This window comes from Zootoca vivipara, chromosome 9 (assembly GCF_965207765.1).
Source record: "Zootoca vivipara chromosome 9, rZooViv2.hap1.1, whole genome shotgun sequence".
NCBI lineage: Eukaryota > Metazoa > Chordata > Lepidosauria > Squamata > Lacertidae > Zootoca > Zootoca vivipara.
Genome location: NC_142592.1, coordinates 25,065,674 through 25,092,822, shown reverse-complemented (window position 1 = coordinate 25,092,822; position 27,149 = coordinate 25,065,674). Strand labels below are relative to the sequence as shown.

The 27,149-nt window shown below is 43.0% G+C and overlaps 1 protein-coding gene across 6 annotated transcripts in view; it reads right to left on the bottom strand.

Moving 5' to 3' along the window:
- The window catches only part of SLC16A7 (solute carrier family 16 member 7), a 107,248-nt gene that overhangs the window by 2,960 nt on the left and 77,139 nt on the right, over positions 1–27,149 (bottom strand). For 4 of the 6 annotated variants that reach the window (XM_035126571.3, XM_035126573.3, XM_035126572.3 and 1 more), the window contains exons 3-5: positions 15,058–15,201; positions 11,234–12,046; positions 4,857–9,058 (exon numbers count right to left, since the gene is read on the bottom strand). In XM_035126571.3, coding sequence (XP_034982462.1) covers positions 8,787–9,058; positions 11,234–12,046; positions 15,058–15,201 — 1,229 coding nt within the window. In that variant the 3' untranslated portion in view covers positions 4,857–8,786. Of the gene's footprint in view, positions 1–4,856; positions 9,059–11,233; positions 12,047–15,057; positions 15,202–27,149 lie in introns of those variants that run through there. The other 2 variants (XM_088652249.1, XM_088652250.1) reach the window with 1 other exon arrangement.

Here is a 27,149-nt window from a genome sequence, read left to right as displayed (position 1 = left end):
TAGCATGGAATTGCTATGAAGGAAGTCCTGCAGCGCTGGATTGTGTTTACTGCAAGTCAGTTTAGCTGTGGACAGCTCCTCAGTGATATGCTGAGATAATTGACATAATGTAGTACTAAAGGAACTCTCTTCGAAAGCTTTTCATCATTACTCTATATGCAATCTATATAGTGCTTGTTGAGCTGAGGTGGTAGAAGGACACAGAATGCTCACAAGCACTCCAAGTGCTCAAAGAACAGACAGGCAGAATATCTGCAGTCTTAGCATTTTAAAGAAAAAAATATTGGTTTGACTGGGGTTAACATTTCTCATAGGGACCTAGGGACAGGGACAGCTTTTGGGGGGTAGGATGAAGACTGGGAAGCCCAAAGTGTCTAAAGGAAAGCTTCAGAATAGGCAACAAACTGAGAAACGGTTAAGAGAAGGATAAAAGGGCTTGAAGGAAAAGGCAGAAGAGACAGTCGCACTCCCAACTTCCATCAGTCCCAGCTGGCAATGCCAATTATGAGGGATGATGGGAGTTGTAGTCCAACCACTTCACTCATTCCTGTATTTTGGAGAACCACAGGTGTCTCCCTACCATCCCAGAGTCACCAGGCCTTATTGCTCCTTCTCCTTGTTGTTACTACCTGTTTGCATCCCTTCATTTAGCAAGTAAACAATATGAACGAAATCAAGGAGCAGCAACTTCTGAGAGGTGGTATGGATTGGACCCAGAGGGACAGGCAAGTGAATGGGCACCAGTAATGATGTGAAAGTGTATGAGATGGGCCTGCTTCAGGGGTCAAACTGTGAGTATCTTTTCATACCCCCCCCAAAAAAACAAAGTCTAGTACATGACTGCAAACTTCTAGTCTAAATGCTTTACAGTGCACTGTTCATTTTTTATTTGCCTGCACATTAGATGCAAAACCACATACGAAATCCGGGTTGTTGTTTTGTGTTCAACAAAAACTGCCTTCTCCTAGCAAGACTTCCTGGTGTGCTACCAAACTGGAAGGGTCTGCAGAAAATAGCAGAATCATCTAGGTGCTTTTGAAGCCAAGCAACTACTGAGCAAACACCTGAGTGAGATGCAGGGCTGTTGCAAGTGGACAGACTCAAGACAAATGCGAGCATTTTAAAATCTGAAGAAGTGGGCATGCACACGAAAGCTCATACCAAAATAAAAACTTAGTTGGTCTTTAAGGTGCTACTGAAGGATTTTTTTCATTTTAAAATCAATTTCAGTGGAATCAAGAAGACTGTCATATTGCAACCACAAAGAAGGCCATGGGTGAGATCTAATTGGTATCCTTACACTCATGGAATGATTTTGATCTAGTGTGTGCCTTCATTAATGGAAAGAAAGAGGAGGACATTCCCCCCCCCCCCCGGCTTGCACTAATTCCCTACAGCACATTCCACATCTCCAGCCTTTAGTGGAGGCATTGACTGGATCCCAAGTTCTTCTGTGATTCCATCCTGTGACATTAGGCTTAAATGGTTTGTGGATTCGGTTTTCCTGCTTTCAAAATCCTCAAATGCATATGTTTTCATGGCTAAGGCATCCTTCCTTACCCTGAACTTCCAAGAAGCAAGATGGCAAACTCTTTGGTTTGTGGCTGTATAATGCCCTGGATCAGGGGTCACCAAGCTTTTTGAGCCAGTGGGCACATTTGGAATCTTTGCGAAAATACTGTTGGTGGCAGTCACAAAATGGCTGCTGCAGGAGCATCACGTAAAATGCCTACCACATCCAAAAGTACAAACAAGAGAGGAGACCACAAAATGGTCTGGCCTGCCACCTCGTCCACTGGGGGAAAGGCACCTTCGTCAGTCACCATCACACACATACACGCAGAGGTCTTTATACTCCTCCTCTGTTCAGAACAGAAAAGAGAGTGGGTGTCCACTCCTGGCATCCAATGAAATGTGGGCAAGTTTAAGGGTGTGAGGCTGAACCAGTGAAACAGGAAATGTGCAGACAAAACAAGCAGTCTCATGTGAATTGCGTTTTTGGGAGGAGATGTTTAATGTTTTTGAAGGAAATATTTTGTGGGTGCCGTAGGAGGTGCCAAAGAGCACACTAGTGCCCATAGGTGAACGGGATGCAAGACCTCAGGGGTTGGTTTGTTTTTAAAGACAACCTAGAGTACAATTTGTTCAGAGATCATCTATACAACATATACACACACATTTTAAAAAAGGCAATTCCTTGCACTCTGACAGCAGTGAAAATATGCAGCAGTATTTCAGGCCACATTGAATTGTTGAGGCTCGGTAGTACAGCAATGTTATAAAATATTGCAATTCTCTCTTTTAATAAATACTTGAAGTTAAGACTGAAGATGAGAATAATCAAGTAAAAATAATAATTTGTTGAAGTGTTTTTCATCTGTTACAAATAAATTTTATTTACCAAACACAATTAAAAAAAAGAAAAACATTCCCAGCAGATATGAATGATGAAGATTACATTCTGATAAAGGAAGGCTTGCAAAGAACCAGGTAACTTTGATTCTTTTAGACTCAAGATTTGTTCTGGTATATATATATATATATATATACCTTTTCAATACGTTCATGTACATTCATGTTAATGTCATTATTTACACATTCCAGTAAAACTAGACATATTGGCTGTGATCCATAGCAGGAAGATATGTGCATGGAATAGAACTGTGCACAGTGAGGATTTTGCTTACTGTTTTGGCCATAACATATTCCACTGCAGAAGTGGTAAGCTATTTTTATATGGACCAAAGGATTGTCTCTTTAGCAGCGGGAAATGCTGTGGTTAATAATAAAAAAAGCAAGCACCACTAGGGCTGCACATGGAGTTTACTTTTGGATCCCAGCCACTGTGTGTAAATTTAGGGGTTGATTCATTAAGAAAATCATGCAGGCATTGTGCTCGTTGCCACAAGGTATTCAAACTTGGTCTATACATGTAGAACCCTGCTTCCACTCCAACTATCTCCTAACAAGGGCAGATGTTAGGACTACAGAGAAACACCTTTTTCTCTGACAATGTAAATATGGTATCACTTACAGCTTAAAAAATCAGGCTGGGTGGGCTACTGTTCTTATTTACACAGCTACAGTACACAAAATGGCTGCATATTGTGGATGGAGGTTGGTTGATGACTGCATTGGAAATATATGTTATAGGTGCTCTTTTGAGGTTTTGTACTCATCTTCAGACTTGGAAATACAGTGGTGCCTCGACTTACGAAGACGATCCGTTCCGCGGTCATCTTCGTAAGTCGAGGTCTTTGAAACTTGAAGCACTGCTACGGCGCATGCACGAAGCGCGATTTCGCGCTTCTGCACATGCGCCGACCGCGCACGCCAAAAATACTTCTGGAGGCTTTGACTTCGGAAGTCGAATTCTTCAGAAGTCGAAGCCTTCGTAAGTCGAGGTATGATTGTAGCAAGAAAGGAGGCTCTCGTGAAAGAACAGTCACTAAGACATAAAAAGAAGGGGATGCTGGAAGGAAATGCTTCCAATAGTTCATGCCAAAGACAACCCAAGCATCAATGGATTATCCTACAATGGAGCTCAAGAGAAATACACAGCTTTGGGTATTACTTGCATGAAACTCTCAAAGTTGTGTGGCTCCTGTTGCCCTCACCATCAGTGCTGAGACATCTGAAGCAGATGAGGCTCCCAGGCTCTGTGTGTGATTTAGATCTGTGGTCACCCAAGGTTCCAAGTCATGTGGGTTCGCCTCCACCTATAGAGCAGACCCTTTGCTTCAGAGGTTTTATGTCTCAGCTCTGTGATAGCAAGAAGAATGGCACAAGGATGGGAACTGGTCCAAATATGTGGTCCTTTCACCAAGGTTGATCATCTAGCATAAGATCTAGGAACCACAAAATGTTCAGAGCCCCCTGCAAGAAGGAAATGCCCATAAATTAAATTGACATAAATGTCCATAAAATAAATTGACAGGAACCAAATATGGAATTTCCCAGAGCTCAAGAATATTCAGAACTTGCATTTGGCTCAGGCATGTCTCTAGTTTACAGGAAAAGAAGAGGAGGAGGAGATGTATTGCATTCTCAGAGAACCAGGGAGGTGTTTGTGGCTATTTTTTTCTAGAAAAATAGCACTGATAGGGATCACTTAATCATAAGATGTTACTTTAATAGGATTGAACTGCACAATGGTCAACTTCAGGGCCAGCCCAAACATTAGGAAAAATGAGGCAAGTGCCTCAGGCACCAAAGACTGAGGGCAGTTGTCGCTCATGGCTGTTCCTGCTGAGCTCTCCCAGCTTCTCCGATGTCACATGACCTTTCCAGAGCCCCCTAATCTGGTCTGCTTTCTCAGGTGTGGTTGAGGATGCTATTCCATCCCCAGTGTTGCAATACAATTCAATTGCCAGGCAGTACATGGAATGGAGTGGAGACACAATCTTTCCTTAACCTCAGACAGAAAAATCTGTTGGGCCAGCCCTGGCTAACTTTCATAAATTAAGTTCTTTTTAAATAACAACCATATTGTTGTTCTCTAGGAGATCCACATAGTATTCCAGATCCTGGACTACGAGTTCAGCTCTGAGCAGACTGAGTTACATGTGGTTTAAGTGCCTTAGGTCTCAAAAAAGGCAGTGATGCTTTGGATCAGCTTTGCACTCTCCCTTTATAGTACATAGAATACCAATGTAAAGAAAGACAAGCAAAACAAACATAATGAAATTATTCCAAAACAACAAATAAGATATGCAAAGAAGAGAGCTGGGGCAAATGTGTCACCTTGTTCTCCCCTCTTTTTTTAAACAAAAAACAACCCTTGAGGTGTTAGCATATTTAATATGCTTGAGAATCTGCCAAATAGTCATATTTTTAGAGGGTTTTTTTTTTAAAAAAAGAGCTTCAATGAATTTGAAAACGTTCCTACTTTTCTGAAAGGAGTGCTGCATAAACAGTGCATACATATTTTATGAATCAAACCCTGAATTTTCACTTCTAAAACATTTGTTCTAAAATACCCACCAGAGAGCTTTGCAGCTTCTCTTCCTCATATATTAAACAAACATTGTCTTGAACTACATTCATTGTGAGATTTGTGTGTGGTTTTTTTGTTTTTTAAAAAACAAATTACAATTTTCCTTGCAGGCGGGAAACAGCAATGCACTTAATTTATACCATGTGTGCTTAACTATGAATAATGGCTTAATATGGAGAAAAAAGTGGCAACCATCTATATATATTTATGTGTCACATCAAGCTAATGAACCCAAGGTATATATGTAAGTAAGTGAAGGGTCGGGCTATGCAGATAAGGTTTGGCTTGGTTTTTGAAGGCTGCTAATTGATTTCTTTGGAATAAAATAAATGACCCACAGCATAGCAGAGTGGAGAGGTGAAACCGGTCCCTCACCCCAGAATCTGGGCTCAACAAGGATCATATTGAACCCTCGTCCCAATTATGTCATTGAAGAAACCACTACAATTTTTTCTTATGTGAGTGAGTGACTCCTATTCACTCATCTAGGGGAAAAATAAAGCTTTGCATTTTGGGGGAAATATTCTGATCAAAGAAAAACATGACCGCCAGCTCTGAAAGTGGTTGGCCTATTCACGACTGATAGGGAGTCCATGGGTGTGGTACAAGATTCATTGTAATCCCAAATAGGACCCCTGCAATATACAACCCTTCACTCCGGTTCCACCTGTCACAATGAAGAGCATTTTCCTAGGACTGAAATAACCCTTGCTTTAAAAAGAAGCCTCATTGGATGTGTAGGGTAGTCTGCTGTTCAGTTATCTTGCTGGTATAGCAGATTACAGGTGGAGAGGGGCTATACCATACATAGGACAACCTCCCCCCCGCCTTTGCTCCATCCTGCCTATTCATTCAAAGTCCCCCAGATTTGTGAACTGATGTTTGGGTGTGATCAGCGCTATTCTTCTAGAAAAAGAGGTGCCAGAACTCATCATCAATACCTCTTAGGATGGCAATGGCAACCACCTGAGAGGTGCCATAACTGAGTTCTAGAAGGTTCCAGCTGGCAAAAAAAAACCCTGAGTATGATCCATATTAAAAACAGGGTTGGGTGCTGTTGCTTCCACGAAGCAAAACAAGTTTCTCTTTGCTCCACGAAGCAAAACAAGTTTCCCTCTCCTGGACAGGAAGCTTAAACTCCATGCTAAAGGGGCACAGAATGGAGAGGGCACCCTACTTTTTTGGTTCTTGGTTTAAGCAGCATGTATTGCATATGTCAATCACAAGGATTACAGTTCATCTTGTCCATCTTTGAAAGAATGGCTGCCTTCTGCAGGCATAATGGGCGGGGGAGCACACTGTAAATTGGTGGCTCATTTTCATTTTCTATGGAAAATGTAACAGCCTATCTATATGCAGATCAAATACTGGGTTTTACAGGACCTTATAGATGCATAGCTGCCAAGTTTTCCCTTTTCTCGCGAGGAAGCCTATTCAGCATAAGGGAAAATCCCTTAAAAAAAGGGATAACTTGGCAGCTATGTATAGATGAAAGACTGAAATACATTTAAAGTGGTGTTCTGCAGGACATAACGCTTGACCCTGCTATAGTGCATAACACACGTTTCACCTCATACTCTGCATGAGCGCAACACAGTTTTGCTTTGCATTGCCATCATGGTCTTAGAAATGGTGGAAGGATCTGGCCACATGCACTGTTAACCTGAAAGGGGCTTATGGAAGGGGATGCATTGGCCAGGCTAAGTTCAGAAATGCAGCTGGGATGAGGCTGAGGACTTCATTTGCAAAGACTGACAAACACACCCATTGCAATACATACTACTTTGACCTGATCTGGTGCTACTTCAATTTCATCAGTGTTGGGAAATGTTCTGCATGACCAATAGGTACATTTCTGTGGACACTGGGCTGAAACAACTGACTAGCTTTGAATCTCCGGACCAAGTTGGTCCATAAGGAACTGATAACCGCCAGATTTCTTTGGCCTTCAAATAATTTGATCTACCTACACAGACGAAAAAGCTTACTGTCTCTGATATTGACAGCGGGGGGAAATCCAGGATGGCCAATTAGGTTGTATACAGCTCCCACATTTATTTTATCTGGTCCCTGTTAGCCCTATGAATGCCTGAGCACACATGGTCTATAGTAGTAAAGGACTAAGGCTGGATCTACACTGATCTGAAAAACGCTATTAAACGCTATTAAAAAGTTACATAGCTCTCAATGCAATTTCCCATTGCCAATGGATCGCTGCTCTGCAGCACCCTCTGGTGTCACATTTTTATAATGTATTTTTAACATTATAACCGACCAGTGTAGATTTGCCCTAACTCCTACTTGGCAGGAATTTTGTTAGCGGGGGGTCAGTTTTGCGTATCTAAATACACTTTTGAGTCCAAAATCTCAAGAGCAGAGGTAACTGGGTAAAGTGGCAGTGACAACTACAAATGTAAAACAGATTTAAAACATGTCTGGAATACAGTGATGAGCACAAGGCAACGTGTTGTTCAGAAGTTATACCCTGATCCTAAACGTCTGGGTCAGCATATGTAAGTATTTGTGATATTGCAACAATGCAGCAGTTGGACACAACCCATCCCAAGTGTTATTTTGCAAGTCTTAGGATCAGGCTGCAAATATTATAGTGTTAAATCTATTACAGCAGAGGGAAATGGCCCTTTATTTGCCACAATTAAAACACTTATTGCGCTTAGCAATAAAACCCACCAGTTCTTGTATCTGATTTCGTTTGTCCTTGAAAAATCCGCATAGTAAAATTTGATCAGAAAGAAAACAGCTTTTGATCCACTGAAAGTTCCCTATGAAAGAGTAATTTGCTTTGTGCGCTTTTTGCTCAGGTAGCTGTTAACAGTAACCTTTCGTTTTTAAAATCATGTTTTCACCTTCTTTCCTCCTCCTGACCCAAAACATACCATGCGAAGAGGTCAATAGGCATTGATCAATACCTGAAGGATTAAGACCTTTGTTTTCCATTCCTAGACAACCACCTATTTTTGCATTAGACACATGTTTGAAGCAGGAATCGTTTGTTTGTTTTTGGAAGACCTTGCCGTCCAAGTTCTACCCTGATTCGAGTCAGCATTTGAACGGACTCACTCACACCAAGTTAAAAACAGGAGACCTAATACTTTTGACACCAAAACAAAACACAGTATAATGCCTCAATCCTATTCCGTCCCTGCACGGAGGACAGAATGGGGTCTGGGTCCACGGAGGACTACAGCGTAACCTACGCCCTTGCTGCACCGTGCTACTTCTGTACTGCTGGTGGATACAGACTTTGCATCTGAGGAGCTTCAAGGTGCTAGATGGTTCAGGCAAGGTGCAGAAAGGCTTCACTTAGCTGTGAGTGGTTGGCCATGTTACAGACATCGAAACTGTGAGGGCCAGGCTTTGGCCTCCGGGAATACCAATGAGCAGGAGGGGTCCCAAATGCAGCGGATCTAGCTTACCACTTTTCGAAGCATTCCCTTCTAAAGAGCTCCCCCCAACCCCCCTAAATACAAGAGTTTCAGATAATCTAAACGCACCATGGTTACCTTTTTCTGAGACAGCACAGTGGGAGAGAGAGAAATTACGATGCTGTTCTACAGTGAATCCCTCTGCACCTTCTCTCTCTCTCTCTCTCCATGGAAGGGGAAGGATTGGGATCTAAGCGACGGATTTTATGCCCCCCCCCTTTCAGAATTGCGACTGATTATTATTTCTATAAAAACCTGGCCTGTACTTTGAAGAAATACTTCTAATGGAAGTTATAAATATGAGTATTTGAACCATATCTTTTTTTTGTGTGCGTGCGCGCACATTAAATATTAGTTTCTCTTTCTGACAGGTTGTCTTGCAGTTTGCTCGATCTGCTGACCGTCTCTTCGCTCTCTTTGTGGGTCAAGGGCTCCACTTCCTTGGAATCGGCATGCTTAAGGGCTCTTTGCCTCTCCTCTTCCGCTCTCTTCTCCTTTGCCAAAAGTCTGTAGTTGATCGCGTTGCCAATAAATAGCCAGATGCTTGCAACGATGACAATGACACCGCAGACAAAATACATGTATTTGTAATCTTTCGTTATGTCCACAAGCAAACCTGGAAGATAAAAAGAGAATCTCTGCAAATAATACTGGCGATGAAACAAATCATTCTCTCATGGCAGACAGAAAGGAAGGTCCGAATGCAACTTTTGGAAGCAGAAATAGTTCTTCCGTGATGCTCCAGGTAGTTGAAGATTTAAAATAAAAAAAACACATAAACAAATAAGAGTTTCTTTTTCAGTATGCTTAAATTTACATACTGAATTCACATAACAAACAACTATGGTATTTGGTATGTTATGAATTGGCATTGGTATTTTCAAATAATGGCTCATGTGAGCCGTCTCCAATAAAATGGTGTATCAAATGTACAGTGCTTAGGTTTGGACCTGCTGTATCTACTTCTAGGTGTAGAAGTACAGAATCCAATGTGAGATACACCAACATATTATGGTAAAATACAAGTAAGTGATATGATAGAAGATCTGTAAATTTTCATCCCACCACATGTGTTACTTAGCTCAACAGTGCCAGGATTTCTGTGCTATCGTTGACTGTTTCTTGCAAATGGTTCAAGAGTTAAGGCAATCATCATCAATCTGCTGCTCTAATTTGTTAAATTTAACATATATTTAAACTCTGCTCATCACTGACTGTAATTTTTGCATTGCATTGCCATTTGACTCTCACCTCACAATGTTCTCCTCTGTTAACTAGGATTTCGCTTTAGGCATTTAATGAAGTGGGCCTGAGTACACAATAGCTTATACTAGAATAGATTTTGACAGATTTTTAGGTGTCCCAAGACTCTTTTGTTCCAAGAGGCTAACATAACTACCTCTCTGGAAAGGCTTCACTGGTGTAAGGCCCCTTACTTCAAGAACTGCAAGGTTGGAGGTGTGTGTGTGTGCAAGCAGTGAATGAGGAAGAGAACTCACATTAGCAAAGGTGCTGTCTGTTTGCTGAAAATGACCAATCCAGAACAACACAGATGCAGCTTATTGATTATGAGTTGCTATGAATTGTCCTTTTGACTGTGCATTGGTGTAAAAAGTTCAGAATAAGTAAACTATATAATGGGAGATGGGATCCTTCCCAACTATGGACTGTCAAGGGATTCAACAGAAAGTAATGCTATGTTTGCCACCATTAAATGAAAGTAAATGGCAAGACGGGTGTAAGAGAAGAAGGGCAGAAACGCTCTGAAAGCGTATATGCCAAAATTAGTTTGGGAATCTTCAATGAGAAACTAGTAGTCTAAGCAGGACTGATCATTACTAACCCAAGAGGTAAATACACCACTAGGTGGCATACTGAGAGCTAGAGTAGCCAGTTTCTAATGGAAGAAAGCTCTTTTCGCGTGGAGATTAAAGGTCGTGATTCAGTTCAATCGCGATAATTCAGTGTTCTGTTCAATGGTTTTTAAAATTTAGACCAGGGCATATTAAAATTATATCAATGTCTACACACCTAACTTTGAATGAAAATAAAAGCCATGAGAATATCTGGTGATCCATTGCTCTTCCCTCCCTATACCCACTGAAGGAAATTCAGATAGGACTCCCATTGCATTAAAGGACAACAGCATCTTGTGGGATTGCCCACAACAGCATCCTCCGCACTTGTGATTCCCAGGAACCAGGCATGTACACTGCCTTGGTCTTCATGGTGGAAATGCAGGATAGACCTGTAATACCAACAATAATATTGTAGGGCACAGTAGGAAATGGTAGAAGGAAGGATCTTTGCGCATGCTGTGTGGAAGATAAAGAGAGGTGAGGAAAGGGGAGCCTGTGGGGAAAGCTCACCATGTCCAGTAAGACTGTGTGCTGTTTGAAGAAAGCCAGTGAAGAATGGAAGGAGAGGAGAAATCTGATTGGGATGACAAGTGACCAGAAGATATGGGTTGCTTGATTGAGAGGTGGGAACTTATGGAAGCATGGAAGGAAGCGGGAGGGCGGGTGCAGGGAACCAAAGAGCCAAGGAGAAAAGGAATTTAATAAAACGTTTTCACACAGGATTTAAAGACAGAAGGAAATGTGTGGACAAGGAAACATTAGATCCCAGAAGGGTGGGGCCAGGAAAGCAAATAAATCTGAATGAGGTGGGCATGGAGTTAAATTTCCTATATTGACTTGTACCAACCAGCCAAACTGTTGGTTGCAGGTCTCTTAACAGTTCAAATGCATACTTGCCATTTTCTTATCATGACCATCATCGATATACTCACCTCCCAAAGGAGGGCCTAAAAGAACAGGGCAGCACTCCACAATGGTGACGAGTCCTACAGCACTGGAGAACCGGCTAGCACCAACCAAATCCATGAGGGTCTCAAAAAGGACACTGCTGACCATGCCGAAGGCAAGTCCAAAAAGTACTGCATACACGACCAAGCCTGTGTAGTCTTCGGCCAGCGGGCACATGATGTGGCAGATGCCATTGTACAAAACGGCGAAACTAAAGAAGTATTGGATTTTGGGCCGTATGTATTTGGAGTTTGCGAGCAAGCCCATGGACGGCCTGGCAAACATATCAACAAAAGCCAGGATGGAGAGGAGAAACGCAGCAGAATATTCATCGATCCCCTTGTGCTTGGCATAAGGAGCTAAGAATACAATGGGGGCAAAAAAGCCAAGGAACATGATGACATTTCCAGATAGATAAATCAGAAACCCTCTGTGTTTGAAGAGGGAGAGATCTAAGTATGTGTTGATGGTTTGCCAGACGGATTTCTTGTCGTTCTTGTGCAAGGCAGAATCTCCTTTCCCCTTTTCTAGGTCTTTTTTGACTGCAGGTGCTGGTGTGGGTCCAACAGGCCTCATAAGAGACCCGGCCACGCAACAGTTCAAAAGAAGCCCTCCCAAAATGAGGAAGCTTCCCTTCCAGCCAAAAACATTGAAGAGATACTGATTGAGAGGTGCCAGAGTACTTAGAAACACTGGACTCCCAGCCATGGCCAGTCCGTTAGCAATGGGGCGTTTTTTGTAAAAATACTTGCCAATCATTGTCAATGCTGGCTGCAAGTTGAATGCCAAGCCCAAACCTAAAAGAAAGAAAGAAAACACACACACAAAAAAACATGAAAAATAGAGCATTCCCCTAGAATAGTACCAAATTGCCACCTTCCAGGCACCCCATATAAACAACAAACAGCCAAAATGCCAGCTAGTAATTCTCCAGAAATATTAAAAAGCTGTTGGCGCCGGCAAATAAACGTGAGCATTCATTGCTTCCCATGTGCTTTAATGTCACTGATATGCCACACAAAATTTCTCTCGTTTCCCTCAAATTGCAGTGCAATAAAAGCGAGAGCTCTGCAACGCACGATTCATGTTGCAGACAACGGAGTGACAGAGGAACAATGATATCAAGACCTTGAGCTCACTGTTTCTGTATTTTACTAAGCTATAATCCAATTTGCTCCTGGTTCATTTCACAGAAGTTATTAAATGTCACCTTCTCGACGAAAACGGCAAGAGTTTAGGAGGATAAATCCTCTGCCTTTAGCTTTATCTTTTACTTAGGTTTGAATAGGTACACATAAAAATAAGGCTTAAAATGCTTAATGGACATGGGCCGTTACACAGAAAATGACGCCCTCCCACATCATTGCGGGGTCCCGAGGTTTCCCATGGAGGAGAGACTCACACAAGCATTTCAGATTCCTTGTTTGGTGCTGTGACTGGGAACCTTACGGGAAGAATATAGTGGAATAGGCCTGGCATTGCCGGCAGCCAATTTGCCTCTAGCAATCTTACAGCTGGGTTACATTAGTTACCAGAAGGAAGAGTAGCCCTGAATGCATTCATGCCATATTATCTGAGCAGAGATGTCTTTCCTCTATGGATGTTACTCATCCTATGTGGATAACACTCTTTCTCAGTCTACAGCCTAATTCTAAGTCCTCACATACCGGTAGCACAGTGGCTAGCAGGTTTGATTTGAGCTGGAGAGACCTGCTGGAATGGCTTGGAGTGACTTGCTTTCTCTTTGGCTGACCTACCTCACAAAGCTATTGGGAGAATAAGGTGAATGAATTTACCATGTTTTTATGTGTATTAGATGAGGTTTTTTGACTCAAAAATCATGTCCAAAAATTGGATAGTGGCGTGGGGGGGGGGAAGCTGCGCACTGCCCGCCAGTTGGTTGGCGAGCATGCAACTCCCCCCATGCCACTGCGGGTGACGTGCGCTCTAGGGAGCATTTCCCGCAGCGGTGTGGAGGGGAAGGTGCACACACCAGCCAGCTGGTGGGTGGCCTGTGCTGTCGGGAGCTTCCTGCCAGGGTGTGGGGGGGACCGGCTGCTCACTTTGCCAACCCCCATCAATGGCCCTGCTGGGGTGATGGCGCAAGTGCAATTCCCTCTTAAAAAAGCTCAACAACTTTGGGCCATCTCCCCTCATTTCCTTTAAATTTAGTCCCCCCAAATAGGAGGGGGCCGTCTTATACATGGAAAAATACAGTACGTCTGGTGGCTGGAATGGTGAAGCTATTCCAAGATGCTCAAAGACAGGCCAGTATCATCATGACCTGCCAGTTCCTGAATCAGTCTCTGTCTTCAGAAGTCCACTTGTCATGTCTACTCAGTGCATGGCTACTGCTACAGATTATTTTATTATTATTATTATTTTAAAAAAAGCATACAGGATTGCCTGTCATAGCTTGATCCGTGCATCTTTCAGTTAACTTTGCACAGCCAGGTCAGCATGCTGCATCTTTGTGACTCAAGGCTGAAAGAATTGACAGGACATGACAAACTGCAGCCTCAACGTCAGCCTGTAGGTTGGCAACAGCATCGTGTTGTGAAAAGCACCGTGTTTGAGAGACAACAATCCTGTGTGCCATTTTTTATCTGTGTGTGGTGTCTCATTCACAAATGCAGACCATCGCTTGAGCGTGCAGTCACCTTGGGCAGTATAACTAAGCCTAGAAAACAAGCCACCTAGAGGCTCCGTTAGGGTGGGTGCTGAACAGCAAACTGTCTGCTGGCTGCATGCATATGTCTCCAAAGCCATCAATACTTTGAACGGGAGTTTAATAGAATGGGCATTCTATTAATAGGGCTTTTGCTGATGTTACAGCATACAAACCCAATCCTCGTGCTCTTGTACAGTAACTGAAGCCCATTTTTGGAAACATTGCATTTAGAGCTTGCTTCAGGGGTGTACCCAGGATCAAACCTGGGGGGGGGCAAGAGAGGGGAAGAGAGAGGGAGGGAGGGAAGAGAGAGAAGGAAGGAAGGAAGGGGTGAGAGAGAGAGAGAAGGGAGGGAGGGAGAGAGAAAAAGGAAGAAAGAAAGAGGGGGGAAGGAAGGATGGAAGGAAGGAAGGATGGAGCTCCCGTCCACCATCCCCCAGCTCAGGCTGCTCCTCCCCCCTTCCACGTTCCTGTCGCTGGCTGCAGCTGCGGAGGGGGCGAAAACAGCCCAATTTCAGTCTGCTTCTCGCCCTCCCCACATTCCTGTCGCTGGCTGCAGCTGCGGAGGGGGCGAAAACAGCCCGATTTGGGGCTGCTTCTCCCCCCACCACCACATTCCTGTCGCTGGCTGCAGCCACGGAGGGGGTGGAAACAGCCCGATTTCCATAACCCGCAGTGATTTTTCCCCTTCAGTTTTCGAAGGGAAAAAGTGTGGGTTATGGTCTGTAAAATACGGTAAAAACATTTTTGCTTCAGGCGGGGGGGGGGGCAGCTGCCCCCTTGCCCCTCGCTGGTTACGCCCATGGCTTGCTCCTACATTACAGAATTTCCACATAAAACACTACTACTACACCGTGAATAAACTCATAACATAGCATGGGGCAACTGGGGCATTTCGGGTACAGTTGGATTTGTGTTCCTTGCTGTGTATGGTGACATGATTAAAGGCTAAAAGAACCTGTAGAAAAATGAAGTACTGATTACTATAATAGGTGCTGCCATGAGCTAATCAATGCCTGGGCTGTAACTGCGTGTGACACAGTAAGAATGATGCAAAGAACATGCACCACAAGTTGAATTTCCATTTAAAAAACTGAAACCCAAGGGCTTTGTCTGGGATAGTGGGTTAATACTTACCTCCAATGACACCTATGCAGATATAGAGCTCTAGGACACTGTTGCAGAATGAAGAGCTAACCATTCCAAATGAAGCCAGGACCCCTCCCGCAATCATGACTGGCCGGCTGCCATATTTGTTCACCAGGACGCTGCTTATGGGGCCTAAATACAGGGGGAGGGGGAAGAGAAAAATTACTTTCTGAAAGCATAACTGCAATGGAAATAAGGAGCACTTTCCATGAGGGACAGAAGACTTCACACTCAGCTTGGAAAAGATGAAGGAACCTGGTTGATCACATCACCGCATTCGCAGCAGCCTTCCACTGAATCAGTTTTAATCCTTACAGAGGTGAACATGAGAGGTCCAACTGCCCATGTATAACCTATTCAGGGCTGGGCCTGCTGTGCAGTGCAGTGAAGCCACCTACTTCAGCTGCTGTCATAACATGGGCTGGCGGGGAGTGGATAGATGAAAGCAGCAATTGGTGTCTAAAGAGCAGGGATGGGGGCAGGTGGAGTTTGGAATCAGTTCCCGTTTAAGGGTGGACCTGTCTGATTGGCGCTTTCCAAAGCAGTAGTGGTACCTCTACTTACAAATAACTCTACTTACGAATGTTTCAACTTACAAATGGAGCTCCGTCCGCCATCTTGGATGCGGTTTAGATAGGATTTTTTCTACTTACAAATTTTTAGATAGGGTTGCTTCGACTTACGAATTTTTTCTCCCAATGCATTCCTATGGGATTCGACTTACAAATGTGCGTTCGGAATGCATTAAATTCGTAGGTAGAGGTACCACTGTATGTTGAAAACTTTTCTGTCCTGACTTTCCATAATAGTTAGCTGATTATGGATTTTGTTTTTTATTTTTGTATGGTTTTTTGGTTTTTTTAAAGTGTGGTTTCAGATACAAAATTGTTGTAAACCACTCTGGTATTTTTGTACGACTAGAACAGCGGTGTATGAATATCTTAATAAACAAATAAATTTGCAAACCGGAACACAGCCACTTTGAAATCCGCACTTCTCTGGATTTTGTGATACAGTTCTCCAGCTGAGTGACTTGCGTAAAAATGCATAGGCTATGGTAAAGTGTGCACGCAAACACCTCTGTTAGTGAAAATAACAGAGCAAATGCATGGTATTGGCAAAATGCATGATATTGGTGAAATCACCAACATCATGGGGCCAGATGATGCATGATATTGGTGAAATCACCAACATCATGGGGCCAGAGACAAAAGAGGGCAAGGCAAGAAATGGGGATTTTACTTTTGTGTAGTATGCAGGTTTCTACACCCATCCAAGGACACATTCCAGCCAGGCAAAATTACGAAAGGAAGGTGCAAAGCATGTGCTATATGCCTTGGATGAGTCTTGTGGGCGAGATGGAGAGGCTGGAGGGGGGCTGCTTAACAATTGCTTTTGTTTTATTTTGAAATGGGGTTCCACAGAGAGAGTGGCTATGCAGAAAAAGTGACAGATAACAGGACTTATGTACATTTGGTACATGTGCATATTATATATCATGGATATGAATACATTTAGAAATCAACCAGATTTCTGAAGGCAGCCCTGTTTAGGGAAGCTTTTAATACTGGATGAATCATTGTATTTTAATATTCTGCTGGAAGCTACCCAGAGTGTCTGGGAAAACCCAACCAGATGGGTGGGGTATAAATAAATATAAATATAATAATAATAATAATAATAATAATAATAATAATAATAATAATAATAATAAAATCTGCTTAGACACCAACTATTTCTCTTCCTAGTAGGGATGGAAGAAAAATTTGTTTTTTCAACATTTGCCACCAAACTGACCTCATTTGCACCTCCCTGATTAATTCATAGACAAAAATGTAATTATTCTTTGCATTTCATACTTCTCTGAATTGCAGAAGTTCATGTCTCAAAAAATATACCAACATGCAAAAAATTGCATATTTTCAGATAAAATATGTTTATAACGGTAACATTTAGATAACGTACATGTTGTGATAAAATGGCGAGAACCAACCAAGTCCAATTACCCATTGATTTCAGTGGGTCAACTCTGAGTATGGCTAGTATGCTTGGGGTGGAAATGCACAGATTAAACTGGAAACCAGATGGAAGGGATTTATGAATGAACGCGTGTGAAACTGACACAGACTGGAAATAGACTGCTCTGTCCAGCATCTCTTTATATGCTGCTAAGGTGTATATCATAAATGATGAACTCTGAAGCTACATAGGCCAGTGTAGTACTATTCTGTTGAGATAAGGCTTTTAATGCAGTGGTGTAGACCCACAAATTGTGAAAATCTGTAGTCATAAATCATGTTTCTAAGGAAGCTCAGTTGCTAGACTTATTTCAGTCTGTTATGCATTGTGGTTTTGTGATGTGCTATGTCAAGCCATTGTTTCTCACATGAACAATATACTGTATAGTTTTGAAGGGTTTAAAAATGGAATGTACCGGTATGTATTAAATATCAAGACTGAAGGGATGTCAGACACATTTGGGGAATTTTCCTCACCCCCAATTCTGTTCCTTCAGGATCTCACCTGTCTTAGTTTTGTAAGTACTAAATTACCATCCTTAAAGGAAAAAGAAATAAAAAGGAAGCCAAAGCAGCCTAACATTTAAAGCCAGTGCTAAAAACGACTCTGCAATAAAGTGAAATGTCAAGCACTGCATTTGGTTTTTACTGAAAATCTATCTGTATGTTGTCCAAGGTATAAGCTTTCCATTAAAAAAAACAACCCAATAAAAGAACAAACTTTGCATTTCCAGTGTGAGAAGTTAAGTAAAATATGCTGTAACCTACAGGTGTTTATGGAGGTCTCAGTTTGACAATCTTTAACTTGCAGGCCTATCCACTATGGCGATAAAGATATGTTTTAGTCAAATATTCTCCCCTTGTTCCTGGAATGCTGTGCTAATAAGGAATCAGTCACATCTCAAACCCCAGGACTTCTTTTTCAGAGTATATGTCAAAAGATTTCAAGCACGAGAATAATGGAAGGCAACCTAGCTTTTGAGATGTTAGCCCCTTGTTGAGCAAGAAATGAGTTGGCTCCAGCCATGTTAAAAGACCCACCAAAGTCAATGGACCCAAGTTAGACATGTTCATTAATTTCAATGGGTCTCCTTTGAGTAGGACTAACATTGGACACAACCCAATATTAATCAAGGGTGGAAATAACTTTTTGGTAGTTTTTCACTCTTGACCTCCCCTGCCCCCAGTTTCTCCACCATCCCTACATGAAATTTGACAGGCCGCCCACCCCTGTTACAGAACCTGACAAGATTAGAACATCTTCCTTAGTTAGGTTGCAGCTGCTCCATTCATTTCAAGCAGCTTATACCACTTTAACAGTCATGGCTTCCAGCAAAGAATCCTGGGAACTGTAGTTTGTTATAGCTGCTGGGACTTGTTAAGAGAACCCTATTCCCTCACAGAAATATAATTCCCAGAGCTCCGTAGGAAGAGGAAATGATTGTTAAGCTACTCTGGGAATCGTAACTCCCTGAGGGGAAAAGGGGTTCCAACTCTCCACACCCTTAACAAACTACATTGCCCAGGATTCTTTGAGGGAAACCATGATTATTAAAGTGCTATAATTGAGCTTGAAGTGTATAATGTAGATATGGTCTCAATCAACATATTAATCTTCCATTGGGGAAATCATCACATAGACCTCCAAGACAGAGGAGAGGAAGCACCTTCAAAAGGCTAAATGAGTCTTCCCACACTTTTAAACACCATGATAAAATATAGCTTTGGTGGTGGGATACACAAAGGGTTACAGACGCAATTATATTTCACTAAATAAGAAAATATGGAAAATGTTACCTGCCATATCAAGCCTAATGCTAAAGTTAGCCAACCACCACGAAGGAATATGTGCCTATTTTTTACTTTAAGAGTCTAATATGAGGCTACAGCCTCTTGCCTAGATGCCAAGGATATAAATCCAAATACATTGTAGCTATGAGCATGTAATCAAGCCTTTAATGGCCATGCACAAATGCAATTGCACATTTAACAATTTTTATTATTTGTTAAGTGGTGTCTGCTACATAGCAGCCTGTCTCTTTAATCAACCCTGTTTTTCTTTTTTTCTTTTTTTGCAGTCACTGGCATGATGTTCATGCTATTCTCCAAGATATGTCTTTGACGGACCAAGTGAAAAAGGCAACTCTGAAACAAGATGAAGGCTTGCGACTGTTCAGCTAGGGCAATCTGTTTTAACAGAAGCTAAAGAGAAAATCCTATATCTATATCTTTTTAAAATATATATAGCCTGATTGAACTCCATGGGTTTTACTCCCTGATAGATAGGTGTAAGACTGCACACTGAACACAAAGGTCTGAACCGGGCTTCTAACCACATTCCTCTCAACATGGTTAGATGCCTCCACATGATTGGAATGCTGCACTACAGGGTTATTGGTCATGCAGAGGCATCTAAGTTCATTCATCCAGACATGCGTGGAAGCCTCCTTTCTACCCAATGCATGGTTGGGGATGGCATGCGTGGCCTCATACCTCTTATGCCAGATATGGGGAACTTGTGGCACCCCGGATATCATTGGAATTCAGCTCCCATCAAGCCCAGCCAGCATGGCTAATGATCAATCATAACAGGAGTTGTAAGCCATCATCTGAGGCCCATTTTTTGTGCCTCCTCCATGAGAGGTCCAAGAGAGTGGCAACATGAGAACAGGCCCTTTCTGTGGTGGCTCCCTACTTGTCGAATGCTCTCCCCTGGTAGGCTCGCCTGGCGCCTTCATTACATATGTTTAGGTGCCAGGCGAAAACACCCCCCTTCTCCCAGCCTTTGCCGAAGTAAACAACCTATGGTCTTTCAAACTGCAGGAGGGGGCTATTGTTTGATACTACGGTATGCATTTTTGTGTTGTTATATTGTAAACTGCTCTGTGGTCCTCAAATGAAAGGCAGTACAGTGGAACCTTGGTTTATGAACACCTCGGTTTACGAACGCCGTGGACCCATCTGGAACGGATTAATTCACTTTCCATTACTTTCAATGGGAAAGTTTGCTTCAGTTTATGAACAGACTTCTGGAACCAATTACACCCATGCTTCAGGTTAAGTACGCTTCAGGTTGAGTACTCCGTGGACCCATCTGGAACGGATTAATCCACTTTCCATTACTTTCAATGGGAAAGTTCGCTTCAGTTTATGAACGCTTCAGTTTATGAACAGACTTCCGGAACCAATTGTGTTCATAAACCGAGGTACCACTGTATAGAAATTTTATTACTATTAACAATAATTTTAGTTCAACAAGATATGGTGGGCACAGGTCCTACTCCCTCTCTCTTCTCTTTCATCATGCACCCAAGGAGGACTTAGATTTTCATGTTTTGTATTCAGAGGTGGACTTTAGGATCTCAAATTTCAGTGGCGACCTGTGTGATGCTAAAATTTGGTGCCCTCCACCTCTTTCACTCTGTTCTACAGCACTGTTGTGGCGTCCACTGCAGTATGGCACCCACTGCAGCTGAACCGGTCGCATAACTCTAAAACCATCTTTTTGGGTTGATAGAGATCCATCACCTTTGATGTAGAAAAGAGGGTAGTTAATGGTCCATGTGTAGGAAAGGATTTGGAAGAAGAGAAAAGAGAGGGGGGGGAAACCTGCAACATTTCAATATGATGAGTAGTGCTCATATCTGTTGTGTGTATCTAGTGAATTGAAGGTTTGGGCATGATATTATGCATTTTAAGTCAAGCACAGACAGAATTGGGTTCAGCAATACTGTACAGATTTCTTAAACAATATAAATAATAATATGGGAAAAAGCAGTACACTTTTTATGTTTTCAGAAGCACAGATGATATAGAGCATTTCCTTTTCTCCTTGTTCCCCCAAACTATGTAAGATTATGGTAGTGGCAGATAAGTTTAAAGAACCCAGAAAGGAATGAAGATTTGTTTGGCATAAAATCCATATCCTGCTGTGCTCTCAGGCAGAAGAACATTTATCAGTACAAAGGTATTAGGTAATAGGTATACTCCATTCATTTGCGAGTCAAAGAGAAGCCAGGATACAAGAACCATTACATACCTACATTTGTCCTATGCATCTCAAAGGCTAAAATCAAACATGTTTAAGTAAGTAAAACATATATGTACTTCTCCCAAATAAGCAACACTTTTGAGGGCTGACAAAAAAATTGACACATGCTGAGATTCAGGGCTAGCAATGTAATGTAATAGGCAATATAGGAACAAGTTAGATCATTTGGTCCACATTGGCCAAGATAGTATATATGGACTGGCAGCAGGTACTGTACTCAAGTAACACCTGGTGTTACTTGATGGAACCTGAGACCTGTCACTGAAATTCAACAACAGCAAAATGATGGCAGATGACCCCACCTGCAAAATCCTCTGACATGCCAAAGCAGCACAACATCAATAAAGCCATAAAATGGAACATAATGTTAAAATAACAGTTACAATAAATATATATATAAAAAGCCAGCAGGAATGAATATCCGCAGAACCACATGCAAGAAATCAATGTGCTTTGTGATCTGAAAGCCGGCCTAAATAAAAATGTAATCAGTTGTCGCCTGAAAGTTTTGACTGTGCGGGCCAAGCAGATGTTCCATAACTGAAGGCAGAGGGTGGCAATGAGAATGCCCTGTCTTGTGTCATTACTTTCCTAGTTTCTTCCACAAATGGGGCAAGGATCAGGGCATTGCCTGCAGGTTGTAACTCAAGTACTAAGATCCCAAGTCACTGATGGCTTTTAATGTTATTAGCAAGACCTAGAGTTGGACTTGGCAGCTCTCTGGCAGCCAGGGCAGTACTTTCTGGACTGGGACGATATGATCCTTGCTTGCTACTCCTGGACTAAAGCATTCTACACCACCAGCAGCTTCCAAACTATCTTCAGGGTTAGCTCAACACAGAGTGAATTGCACTACTATGTCTGGGATGCTACAAGAGCATCGGTTACTGAAGCCGAGCTGAATTGAGGCAAGCAGTAGAAGTTAGTTCCTTTCTGGCGCCATCTTCTTTGCCTTGATGTTGATTTAATTCTGTGGTGTGCTATAAAGGTGCCACACAACACACTTATGATTCCAAACAGACGGATAAGTCCTATGGAAGCACATATAGCTATATCTATGCTTAATTCAGACAACTGCTTTCTCTCTCCAAAGCACAATCGCTTCAGTTATAAACATTCTGATTAAGATTATTGAGTGCTGCTGTGTGTTCTGGATTACTTCCAGCACCAGTGCCTGCTCAGAGAGGCCCTGATCACCTCTGCTCATTGTTTCCACTGTTTATACAATGGCACTGGAAACACCGAGTGACTATGGATGTTGAAAACACTCACCTGTGCAGTGCCTCCCAGAGGTGGCAACAGGCACCTTTTGTGATCTCAAAAGGGGTGGCATAAATCAGAAACTTAGATGCAAGGAAGGCTGTGCAGCTTTTTGATGGACAAATAAGGACCAGTAGCTGACTACAGAAACGTCAATGCAATCAAGGAGTTGGCCTTGTTTGCAATGTTCAAATGGTTCACAGGGTACAGGATGGGAGGCTGCATAGATTTTGGATACACCATGGAAAAATAATTCCTCTTGCCAATGCACATACTTCTCATTTCAGCCAGTATAAAAGGGAAGGTCCATAGCTCAGTGGCAGAGCATCTGCTTTGCACACAAGAGATTCGTGGTGCAATCTGTGGCATCTCTAGGAAGGACTAGAAGAGACCCATGCCAGAACCCCAGAAAGCCAGTGCTAGACAGTAGTGAGCTACATAGGCCAGTGGTCTAACTCAGTATTCAGAACCTCCCTGTGTTCCTAAGAGTTAGGTTTGGGGCTTCCACTACCAACCCTCCATTCAAACTGGCTCCATCAACATTCTTGAAATCCCAAGGGGATTGCCATGACTCTTGCCTCCTACTTCTTTTTAATCCCAAACCCAAAGCAGGCTGCAAATATGAGTTGAGGCAGGGAGTGGAGAAAAGCTGCTGTAGCTTTTCCCATGTCACCACCACCCTCCCCAAACTGCTTTCCCCCACACTCGTGAATGGATGTGGAGTCTGTATGGGAAACACATGGCAACCCAGATTTGGTGAATTCTAACTTCCAGACTGGTAGAGGGCCTTCTCGGTAGTGGCGACCTCCCTGTGGAACACCCTCCCTTCAAATGTCAAGGAGAAAGAAAGAAATACACAACTTTTAGAAGACATCCGAAGGCAACCCTGTATCAGGTTTTTAATGCTTGATGTTTTATGTTATGGGTGGGATATAAATAATACATTATTATTATTATTATTATTATTATTATTATTATTATTATTCCCAGTCACTATGGCCAGCGCTCAGGGATGATGGGAGATGTCAGTCCAACATCTGGAGGCACCAGACTTTGGACTGATATCTGTAGCTTGTCTTTCATGGATGGGCAGAGAGTTTAGAGAAAGGTTTATCCAAAAGCCCTCTCTGCCAGTCTCCCCTAACATTCATCAGCATCTTTGCTGATTACAGACATAAACTCAGGTTCTCTGTGCTCCTCTCCAACTCCATGGATCTCTTTTTCTAACTGAAATATTCTTTCTGCGAAGCAGAAATAGAATCTTCATGCAATATACAACTTTCAAATACTGTAGCTTCCTTTACAATGTTTTGGGAAGTGCTGGTTTGTTATATAAGTGTTTAAATGTGCTGGGGTGAGCATTAAGAAACTCAGTGGCAAATGTAAGGTGCCTGGTAGAATTAATAAATGTTTCCTGTTCAGGAATAGACAGGCTGATTCCCGCCCTCACCGTGCTTAGCATTTAACAGTGATTAATTCAATCCCCCAAGGGCTTCTGGGCTTCTGTGAATCTAAGCGCCACGCAGCCATTCCTGCACTAAAAACGTTCCAGAGGTTTCACCTAAACATTATTGCAGGTGACCTGCACAGTGCAATGCTGCCACAAAAGATTACTCCTTCTGCAAATGAGATGCCAAACCAAGAACGGCTAAGCCCAATCCTTCTTCCCAGTGAAGTGAGAAATGATATAAATTTTTTAACAATGGAGCCGATAAAAATTTATGCACTTTTCCCGCGCTTAATGAGAGATTCGAGGGGGGCCTTGTCGCTTGCTATACAAATGCCCTTAGTGAAACATTTAAAACTTCCTGCTGAGACCAAGCTTTTGGAAATATTACCCATTAATCTCAGTGGGTGATTCTTTCTGCCATGGATGGTTACTTGTGAAAGCCTGAGCTACAATCTGGAATGGCCTGGTAGTTATGCTGAAGGAAGCAATTTTTTACATTTTTTTAAAAAGGAGATTAACATAGAATTTGTATGCTTCTAGAGTATTTGGGGGGGGGGGGGGAGAGACACTAACATTCTTCTCATTGTAAAGAAAGCCTATACCTAATCCCAGGAGAGGATGGCCCATTGGTGCTAATGGGGCACTGCCCCACCTACCTCAGTCTGCCCTTAGCCAGTTCCCCACGGCTTGGCACTTTGCTTCCACCTGCCATTGGCTCAGCCTCCTCCTCCTCCTGACCTTCCTGACTCATGCTCCACTAGCCCCAATTGGTACCAACCACCACTGTGGTTTTTTATGCACCCCCAATAAAATTTACACACTGCTTGACTGTAGAAAAACGCACACCCTCGGAGTGGTTTACAAAAAGAATATGTGGCATGCCTGAATCCTTAACTAAGCATTAAAATGCAGTTGGCTCATCGTTCTGCAGCTATGTTTTAAATGCTAAATAGTGAGCATGGAGGCTGGAAATCAGGTTCAGGACTGTGGCATGCTAGAGCTTCCCTCCCTGCTGTAGTCCCAATGAACACTCCCTTCTTTCGCACCACTGAGATGTGGTGGCTTGGGTGCGTGCAGGCTCCGTGCTGCCCAAACCGTCCGTCCGCTGCCTTCCCTCCCCCCAGCTGTAGGGCGGCTGAGTGTGAGGAGGCAGGAAGGCTCTGGAGGCCCCACGGTGCACCCTGCCCCTATGGACGGCTCGCCCCGCCCTTGCCCTGCACCAGGCGCCCGAGTGGCTTCCTCCACCGCTGTGTGGAACCACGAAAGATGTGGAGCCAGCACTGAAAAGGCACTTCTGCTGCCCTCCACACTTCATTTCTGCATACCGTTTTTGGTGGGCAATGTTGTGGCCGGGCATTGGGCCCCGCAGTGATCTGGCTGGGGGCGGAGACTGATACCCTCCTCGTAGCCAGTCAGCTGCTTCACCAGCACTAGGTGGGGCTCTACCCATGGGCAGCCCTGCTGTCCAATCAGCACCAGTAGAAGGCGTGACCATGGCAACCTTAAACTGTGGCACAGCCTGGGGACCATCTTCTCATGCCCTTCTGCTGCCCTCCATACTTCATTTAACAAGTGAAACACCAGGAGAAGCTCCTCTGTTGATCTTAATGCAGAGGTAGGCCCACCCAGAAGAAGGTGTTTTCTCAGATATTTGGGCCCCAGATCACTCATGGTTCATGTCATCATAAACACCTTGAATGACTGCCCAGAAGTAACTGGCAACCAGAGCATCTCTTTGAGAATATTCTTTGCTACTACTATATTCGGGGGGGGGGGACGGGGGACGGGACGGCAGACTATAACTATGAACAAGGGCATTTTGCATTTTTCATTCTTAAGGTCAAGAAATGTATTAGTTTCCCATTATCACCAGGCCGTAGCTCCCCATACTATGTGGTTGCTTCAGTGCCTGAATTCAGTTAAGCTAAGGGAAGACATGAGATTGCTGGCAACTGTACCCTTGTTTTGCAGCTGCATAATTCTCTCAGCTACAGAGGAGTTGCTTTCAGATGACACCTGCAAAACAGAGAAAGCTCGCAAGTTTTAGTCCCAATCAGCCCAGTGTCCTGAGGTTGCTGTTTTAAATCTCCAGGATGTTTTATTATATGACCCCTGACTTCAAGGTTAGGGATAATACGGATTCGCTGCAACTGTTAATCAGGTGAACAGCATTTCTTTATTTAACTATCACCATAAGAAGGAAGCTTGCACTGCATCCTGCAAATATAAAGATGGTTTTGCTTTGACAAAAGGTTCTTGCAAGATTTTATGAGATGATAATATTCTGCCTGCCCCCCCTTTTTTCAATGGGATAATCTGTGCTGCAACAGAACCACAAGAAGGTGAAAGGAAAAAAGCAATGTGGAACACTCCCAGGAGATAATGAGAAGATTTTGGTTTTCTGAAAATACATTTTACATGCAAAAGATAACAGCCATTCCTAGCTTAAGTCTCTCATAAGTGAGCAGGAACTAAGAAGCAGAGATAAGTTTAGCAGCAAATAAGTATTAAAGTGGAGAGCTTAAGCAAGTAGTTATCTATATAAAGCATTCAGCTCTATCATTGTTCCCTTATTTCTGGTTCCTCGCACTTCCTATTTGGTTTATTTATATTTTCGCCAAGAAGGACAATTCAATGTTGCTTCATTTCATTTCATTTGTTTGTTTGTTTAAAAGGAAGGATAAATAAAGATTGAGAAGGGGTCCATCAACACTCTTTGAAAGGGTTTTAAGCATATGGCTGACAGTGGTATTACTAGCCAATCAGGTTCTGACAGCCTGAGGTACTCAGGCTGTGCAATTGCCGATAATGACAGTAGGCCCAGGAGACCTGTTAACTAACAGTATTTCCTTACTAGAAAAGCCTGGCATTGTAGCCTAGGCTTTTTCTAGTAAGGAAATACATTTTTGGGAAAAAGCTTCACCATGCCTGTAACTCTCTTTCATTACGCTTTATGCCATGCCACCCCTGGCAGCCATTTTGTAACTGGCACCCACAGCACACTCTCAAAACGCAAAATGTGCCCACTGATCCAGAAAGGTGGGCAACTCCGGCCTTAAAATTTAACAGCAGACAAGCGGCAGCACAGGTGCTCTTTGGAGCTACCTCCCCAAGGATTCCTCAAAGTAAGGGAACTCCAAGGCATTGGTGTCCCTGAACTTCTGGTCTCTGAAGAGCAGGGAGGGCAATTTTGCTTGCCACCTTATGCAATGAGGAGGAACAGCCCCTTTGCTGTTCTGCTGATGGGGCTGTGTGTCTTCCTCTTCTCCTCTCTCCCTGTGGTGCATTACTGTGTGTGTGT